Source organism: Choristoneura fumiferana, chromosome 5, assembly GCF_025370935.1.
Source record: "Choristoneura fumiferana chromosome 5, NRCan_CFum_1, whole genome shotgun sequence".
In the NCBI taxonomy this organism is placed as follows: Eukaryota; Metazoa; Arthropoda; class Insecta; order Lepidoptera; family Tortricidae; genus Choristoneura; species Choristoneura fumiferana.
Window position 1 is genome coordinate 4,146,815 of NC_133476.1, and position 8,472 is coordinate 4,155,286.

Genomic DNA, 8,472 nt, shown 5'->3' on the forward strand with positions numbered 1-8,472 from the left:
TAATACAAAGTTGTAGTAAATATGGGCACTAATAAACCAGGATAGCATTACACGGCCAAATTACGAACACTGGTTAGTGGCTCAACAATCTCTGGTTGCGACTGTGCCAAAGATACGTAGGTAAGATTATGTCACTAAAATCAAAATTACCGTCGTGGCAAGATACAAATCAGCTAAATCCTAAATGATTTGCGCCTACACGTCTCCGAAACAAAACTTTTTTCTATTTCACCGCAAAAGCGGACCCTTGCCCAAATATCCTACAGAGTAAAAGCAATAAAAGTCAAATTACTCTTCGAGTCATGCATCACCGAAGTTTTGGGTGCGAAAGTTGCAAATTGAATAAAATTAAGGCCAGTTCCCTCCATATATGTAAACGTCGAACTTCGCACGTTACTAGTACAGAAACATTTGTTATTCTAACTTACAACTTTGCCTTCCTGATGAACGAATGACTCATTGCAGCACCGATAACTTCGCATCGTGTCTATACGTGCACTGTTTTTCACTTGTATTTATAAAGTGGCCACCGTGTGACAATACATTACCTGGCTGCCAAAAAATACAAAAAATATATATTCTTCTTTTTCTTGGAATCGGTTAAAAAGGGAGGGATTTGCACACGTATCTATGTATGCATGTGGGTTTGTATTAGGATATTCGTTACGAGTATATTACCTCGTAAAACGGTTTGATTGATTGAAACAACTAATTGCTCTTCTCTACCACTCAAAGGTTGACTGGCAGAGATCCCTTCAGGATAACTCCGCCTTTGCACTTAGCACTTTTTTGTTGTTAACTTTTCGTTTTTTCTATGTCTGGTGTACAAAAAGAGTCTTTGTATGATTGTATTGTTTCCTTTTTTGTAAATACATAAAGATGTCTACGCCACTTTACTCTTTGCCTCCGGCCTGCGCAGCGCGGTGTGCGCTATGCGCGTAGGAGCGCGGTGGGCGGCGGCCGCGCCGCGATGTCTACGCCACTCTTACTCTTTGCCTCCGGCCTGCGCAGCCGCGGTGTGCGCATGCGCGGAGGAGCGCGGGGAGCGGGGGACGCTCGCCCGATCGGCGCGGCGCGGCCGCCGCCCCGCCACCGACACTGGCCAACGACGACTCTCGCGCGCGCACGCGTTTTTTTATTGAAATTAATAATTTTAACTCTGTACCTTTTTTAATACAGTTTTGTAAAAAGTCAAAGCCTGAACTCATTTCTGACCGCATCCTAATTAATTAAACATAAAGTGGCGACCGTGACAGGACGCGGGTCGCTTAACCTCACGTTCCGGGCACGTGGTTGTGCGCACACACAGTACTTTGTGCCAACCGCGTTATCGAAAGGCGCTCAAGATATCAAGAAGGAACAATCGGCGGCGTAGCAGCCATCGAAGACTTCCTGAAGAAATCCCCGTCCGATCGACGTGGAAGATTCTAGAAGATGGGATAAGTCGATACGAAGTCCAAGGACGCACTGAAGACTGCCGCGTGCAGTTGCCTGACGACATCGCCCCGTGCTTCTCTTCCATGCTAACCAGGAACGTGCCGTGAGCCCAGTCCTTTCTTTACCTACTTCCTAATAATGTGGTCCGTATTCTCTGACTGAACTTTCAGGCGAGCGCTTCGAGTGTCGTGTGTTTTCCTGTGCCTTAAAAGCTATCTTATGCTTTAGTTACGGTGATACAGGCAGGCCAGTCAGGTATTGTCGTAACTTTCGCAGTTAAAAACCTCACTTTCATTGTCTTGTTGACTTAAGTACCTAACTATTATTGCATTGTGGTGTGATCTCGCACGCATTTATTTATATTCTAACGATTTAAATATTGCCTACGCCTTACTAACTGTTCAAGTTTAATTCTTCCCGTAGGCATAAAGTTTATTAACCCCGATTTAACTCATACTTACTCGCATTTTAACATTCTTATTCGAATTTTGCCATACTATTCATACTAAAGCCATCTACTTCGTGCATAATTTGCCAAATTGCACAGAATTCGTTCACTTCGCTGGCCGCCATTTTGCATTTGCACTTATTCGCTTCCAGGAAGTGCGCGCCGCGCTGTGCCGTTTCATCGCTTTGTTCGCCACGTCACGGGAGCGGCGGGGCATCGCCATCTTGTTTATACACGCCGGCAACGCGTAGCAGCCACATAAATAAGGAGCGTAAGCCTATTGAGCCAATTTATTAATTATTTAACCTCGTATCTTTGCCTATTTTGCTATAGTTTGTTAATAATTGATCTTAAAATGTCTCAAGCAGATTTGGCGGCTCAGATCGCAGAACATAAAACTAAAAGAAGTTCTGTGAAAGGCCAATTAACTAAATTCACTAATTATTTAAATAAATTTAATGTGAATGAACCGTTAAGCGACTTAAAGTTTAACGAATTAACATCGAGGTTAAATAGAATTGTTGAGTTATCCTCAAAATTCGATGAGCTGCAAACGTTCATAGAAGTTTCTAACCCTGATAATCTTGATAACGAGCTATCAGAACGCGAGGAATTAGAAGACAATTTTCATCTATCTATTGCCACGGCACAATGCATTCTTGACGGGGCCGCGGCTTCCAAGCAAAAACCCACTGCTCCATCAGATGGTAATCATTGCTCCAGTGTTTCTAATAACTGTCATCATTCTGAGCACATGGGCTTTCAATTGCCGCAAATACGCATTGCGAAATTTGATGGCTCTTATTATAAGTGGATGGAGTTCCGTGACACATATGAATCCTTGATACACAATAATGATAGAATAAAGGGAATTCATAAGTTTCACTATTTGAATACATACTTGGAGGGCGAAGCCTCTCGGGTCATATCTAACTTGGAAGTATCCGAGCTCAATTATTCTCAGGCATGGGAACTTTTGTGCGAAAGATACAACAACAAAAGACAATTAATCACTAATCATCTTAACTCTTTGTTGAGCATTGACGCCATGCAAAGGGAGTCTGACAAAGCTCTGCGCTTTCTAAATGATCACTTAACAAAAAATTTGAGAGCGCTCAAAACCCTTGGCCAGCCCACTGAACATTGGGACTCGATTCTTATACATATGTTTACTGCCAAACTTGACCCTAATACCAATGTTAAGTGGGAAGAGCATCGGAATAACCTGTCCGAGTTGCCAACTCTGGACGAATTTAGAAAATTTCTTCAAAATCGCGCAGATGTTCTAGAAACTCTTTCTAAATCAAAAAAGGAAAAGGATAAATTTCCTAATAAACATGAAAATAATACAAATAATAAAGGCTTGTTCAGACAAGATAAAAACATAAATACCTTCGTGATTTCAGCTAAACAAAGTAACCACAAGGGTGTGCCGTGCGTCGTGTGCCGTGGTGAGCACCGCATATACGACTGCAAGATCTTCAGGCATCTCACCGTGGACGAGAGATGGGCGCAGGCCTCTAAGCTCCAACTGTGCCATGTCTGCCTACGCCCGATCACGAGACGCGGCAGTGTAAACTGAATGGCTGCCGTGTGTGTAAGAAACGTCACAACACATTTTTACACAAAGACACAACACTAGCTTCAAACACATCTAACCCTCAGCCTAGCAGTGTTAGCATAGACCCGGACATAGCGTCCACCTCCACTGCTGCTAAGGTTTTACAGAACCCTAATGTGGACACACCCACTGTGTCCACATCTGCGCTGACCAGTAGTGAAGTTCTATTGTCTACAGCATTAATTGAAGTTTTTAATCCTTGTAATAATAGGAAAGAAACTGTAAAGGCCCTTCTGGACTGTGGTAGCCAGTCCTCTTATATAAGTGAAGGTTTGAAACATCGATTACAATTGCCCTCTCTGCCCCTCACTGCCACAACCATTCTAGGTATAGGCAACACTCAATTGAAGTGTGTTCCAGGGCGCTGTACTGCCCAGATTCAATCATTATCTGACAAATTTACTGCGAAGCTGGACTTCTTGGTCCTCAAAGAAATAACTGATAACTTACCAAGGCAATATTTTGATGTGAGTCAGTTAGGAATACCTTCCTCAGTGAGGCTAGCCGACCCCACATTTAATATTCCCTCTCATATAGATGTCCTTCTAGGAGCTGATGTTTTTTGGCATATAGTGGGAGGTGAACAAAAACCCTTGGCAAACAAACAAACAATGCTGATTGAATCAAAATTGGGTTGGGTCATTGCAGGCTCTGTCATGAGTACGAGCCTTGCCACAAATACAAATTTCACTCGAAGCAATCTTTGCCTTGCTGACCTCTCGTCTCAAATGACCAAGTTCTGGGAGGCTGAAGAACTGCCCAAGGTAGTTGGGCCAAGTAATAATGGGTTCCTTACTAAGCACCCAATTGAAGAGCATTTTATAGAAAATACTTACCGTTTAGATAGCGGTCGCTTTGTAGTCCGACTGCCCTTAATTGATACCCCAGATTGTTTGGGCAACTCCTACTATATGGCCAAAAAACGTTTGCTCAATTTAGAAAATCGTTTTCAAAAACAGCCCGAACTGAAAGAAAGGTACAATGAATTTATTGATGAATATAAACAGTTAGGACATCTATCCGAGTCTCAGTTGCTGTCTAGCCCTAACTACTTACCGCACCACCCAGTGGTCAAAGAACAGAGTGAGTCCACAAAACTACGCGTCGTCTTCGACGCGTCTTGCCCTACCTCTTCTGGTTACAGCGTTAATAATATACAGATGGTAGGGCCTTGCATACAAGACTCCCTGTTTAACATTTTGCTCAGATTTCGCCATTATAAGTACGCATTGTCAGGTGACATCGAAAAACAATACCGTCAAATTCTAGTTAATGAGCTTGACAGGGATTTACAAGTAATTCTATGGCGCGAAGATGAGCACTTACCAATTCGCGCACTTACCTTGAACACAGTAACTTATGGCTTTGCTAGTGCGAGCTTCTTAGCCGCCAGGTGCTTGTGGCAGTTGGGGGAAGAGTGCAATGACCCCAACATAAAGGCAGTTATGCAAAATGATTTCTACTGCGATGACCTACTTACTGGCAGTGACACAGAGTCTGAGCTATTGCACATACAATCAGAAATTTCAAAATGCTTAAATGCTGGTTGTTTTAACTTACGAAAATACAGATCTAATTCACCTAAACTATTAAATTCAAAAAACATTAACGTTAACGACAATCTGGCACTAAGCCAATCTTGCCAAACGCTTGGTTTAGGTTGGAACCCTGGCCATGACACGCTTCACTTCTCTATCGATGAATCAAATGATGATAATGGTAATTTAACCAAGAGATCACTTCTGTCAACAACCTTCAAAATTTTCGATCCTTTAGGGCTACTGAGTTTATGTACAGTCAAACCAAAATTACTAATACAACAATTATGGAAGGCAGGGCTGGGTTGGGATGATCCTGCCCCGCCTGAAATTCGGCGTGTCTGGTCACGGTTCATAAAAAATTTACACCACCTCAAAACACTTTCAATTCCTAGAAATGTACTGAGTAACTTGCCACTGGCAATAGAACTTCATTGCTTCTGTGACGCGTCACAGTCAGCCTTTGCGACATGCATATATGTCAAGTCCATTACAAACTTAGGTGAACAAAGTGTCAATTTATTGTGTGCAAAGGATAGGATAGGACCCGTGAATCCCATAAGTATTCCACGTATGGAACTGTGTGGAGCCCTTTTAGCGGCCCAAGCATGGGCAGCAGTAACTGCAGCCCTTAGAAAACCTATTACACGCACCATTTTTTGGACTGACTCCAGCGTGGTCCTAGCATGGTTAAAAACCGATCCCTCCAAGTTGAATGTATTTGTACGAAATAGAGTTGCAACTATAACTGATCTTACCTCAACTTCAACTTGGAGGCACGTGCCCACGGCACATAACCCAGCTGACCTGGCCTCTCGCGGCGTTGATCCCCAGCATGTCGCTGCAATGTCGCTGTGGTGGCACGGGCCAGAATTTCTTCGCGAACCCGAGACTAGCTGGCCCACGCTGGACAAAGTATCCCATGACGACTTACCAGAATTAAAAATAACATCAATGAGTGCTAGCGTAAATTCTAATCAATGTGTTATATATTTCGAAAGATATTCTAAATTGAAAACATTGCAGCGTGTGGTTGCATTCATACGTCGTTTCATAAATAATTGCAAACGTACTAGCACAAAATTATCTGGCCCATTAACTGCCCAAGAATTGAAGGATTCCTTGCACACACTAATTAAGCTATCACAGGCACAAACATACAAAAATGAGCTCGACACTTTACAAAAAAACAAATACTTAAACGCTAAAGTTCACATGTCGTCTCTAACGCCTTTCATCGACTCTCAGGGGATCCTGAGAGTCGGGGGGAGGCTGGATGCTTCATCCTATAACTATGACAAGAAGCATCCCATTATATTATCCTCTAAACACCCACTCACCAAACTTATCTTCGAACAGACACACGCACGTCTCTTACATGCACCGCCGCAGCTCCTTTTGACCTCTATTAGAGAGGAAATATGGCCGGTTGGGGGTAGAGCCCTGGCGCGACGCACGGCGCACAATTGTGTTATTTGCAAGCGCGCCGCTGGTCAAACTTTAAAAAATATAATGGGCAACTTGCCAGCCCAACGTATAACAGCTGATTTTCCGTTTTCTGTATCAGCAGTTGATTTTGCAGGGCCGTATTTGATTACCGACCGACGGGGGCGTGGTTGTAAAATAACTAAATGTTACTTGTGTTTGTTTGTCTGTCTTAAATACAAGTGTGTACACTTGGAGGCCGTGAGCGAGCTGTCTAAGGATGCATTTATTCTATCTCTCAGGAGGTTTATCGCGAGGAGGGGCAAACCTCGCGAGCTGCTATGTGACAATGGGCGAAATTTCGTGGCAGCTGCCAAAGAGATAGATGAATTTGTAAGGCTCAATAAAGACTCTATGAAAGAGTTTGCAGCTGACGAAGGCATTAACTTTAAATTCTCACCGGCTTACGCTCCTAATTTTAATGGTCTCGCCGAGGCCGGCATTAAGCAGGCAAAATTTCATTTAAAAAGAATTCTAGGAAACACTCATTTGACGTTCGAGGAGCTCGCCTCATTATTTAGTCAGATTGAAGCTATTTTAAATAGCAGACCACTTTGCCCTCTCTCCCCTAGTCCCAATGATTTTTCCCCGCTCACACCAGGGCACTTTCTGGTTGGCAGACCCCTGACGTCGCTGCCCTCGCCGCCGCTGCGCGACGAGAATCCTAACAGACTGAACCACTACCGAAGACTCGAGCAGCTGCGTCAACATTTTTGGGCCCGCTGGACCGCAGAATACATATCCGAGCTCCAGCACCGCTATAAATGGAGGACTCGACACACAGACCTGCAGCTTGACGAGCTGGTCCTCATAAAGGACGATGGATTACCACCACTACACTGGAGAATGGGTAGAGTCTCCAAGATCTACCCCGGCCCAGATGGCATCCCACGTGTGGCAGACATCACTACAGCTAGAGGCACCATACGGCGGGCACTCAACAGGATCTGCCCCCTGCCCTCTTCACAAGACTCTTGAAGACAGGTCTTCAAGGGCCCCCAGTATGTCTACGCCACTCTTACTCTTTGCCTCCGGCCTGCGCAGCCGCGGTGTGCGCATGCGCGGAGGAGCGCGGGGAGCGGGGGACGCTCGCCCGATCGGCGCGGCGCGGCCGCCGCCCCGCCACCGACACTGGCCAACAACGACTCTCGCGCGCGCACGCGTTTTTAACTAAAAATAATAATTTTAACTCTGTACCTTTATTAATACAGTTTTGTAAAAAGTCAAAGCCTAACTCATTTCTGACCGCATCCTAATTAATTAAACACTTAGTTAAAAAAAAACTATTGTGTTTTCTAATCAGGGTAGCATCCAGATCTTCGATTATCCTAGTTTTTATAGTTTTAATATATGTTATTAAACTCTAACTGTACCAAATTTCAGCTCTCTGAGTTTATAAGTACTAGTTGTTTTTTTTTGATGATCATGATGAATGAGTAAGTGAGTGTCATAAATGCCTTTGCTTTCGCTTAACTTCGGAACTAAATGACCTAGACTTGAAATTTTGGTTTATAGCTTACTGGATGACGAAAATTTCTGCGTTCTGGTCTTATCCAGAGGTTCTCAAATAGGGGCCTGAAAATGCGGCGAAATGGTTCCAGTAAAGGATGGTACGGCAGTGTTTGCTTCGCGCTCGACTTGGCGGGGGCACTCATGCCGTGCCCCCAGATTGATTATAGGTACGGGACTTTCAGAATAGTTATTTATAGCCATTCGACCGTCTGACATACAGCGCGAACTAAAACTTTTTTTCAATTTTACAAAAAAATAAGTGGACACTAACGCTCCATTGGAGCGTAGATATTTATCTCGAAAAATATGTCTAGCTGTCATACTTCTTTAGCTTATATATATAAGCTAAAGAAGGCTGTGGTTAAGTCTCCTAAAAGGTCGGAGTGTGCATACTTCTCCACTTTTACTATGATACTACGTATGCATTGGAA

General features: G+C 43.7%; 1 protein-coding gene across 3 annotated transcripts; it reads left to right on the forward strand.

The window, feature by feature from the left end:
- The first annotated feature begins 976 nt into the window (after positions 1 to 976).
- On the forward strand, positions 977 to 7,728 carry LOC141427937 (uncharacterized). Of its 3 annotated transcripts, XR_012451387.1 has the most exons (3): positions 977 to 2,156; positions 3,292 to 3,336; positions 7,150 to 7,239. XR_012451387.1 is itself a non-coding variant. In XM_074087549.1 (2 exons), exons 1-2 carry the CDS (start codon positions 1,521 to 1,523, stop codon positions 7,505 to 7,507), a joined length of 378 nt encoding a protein of 125 aa, XP_073943650.1. In that variant the 5' UTR covers positions 977 to 1,520; the 3' UTR covers positions 7,508 to 7,728. The 3 variants fall into 3 exon arrangements, 1 of the variants encoding a protein (XP_073943650.1); XM_074087549.1 differs by lacking the exon at positions 3,292 to 3,336 and having other exon boundaries at positions 977 to 1,540; positions 7,150 to 7,728; XR_012451388.1 differs by lacking the exons at positions 977 to 2,156; positions 3,292 to 3,336 and adding an exon at positions 3,437 to 3,482 and having other exon boundaries at positions 7,150 to 7,241.
- Positions 7,729 to 8,472: the final 744 nt, after the last annotated feature.

What these genes read in the sequence shown, in the direction of transcription:
- LOC141427937 (XM_074087549.1), top strand. Translation starts at nt 1,521, where the DNA reads ATGCTAACCAGGAACGTGCC. An exon ending in ATGCTAACCAGGAACGTGCC is followed by an intron (nt 1,541 to 7,149) that starts GTGAGCCCAGTC and finishes TCTGGTTGGCAG; the next exon opens with ACCCCTGACGTCGCTGCCCT.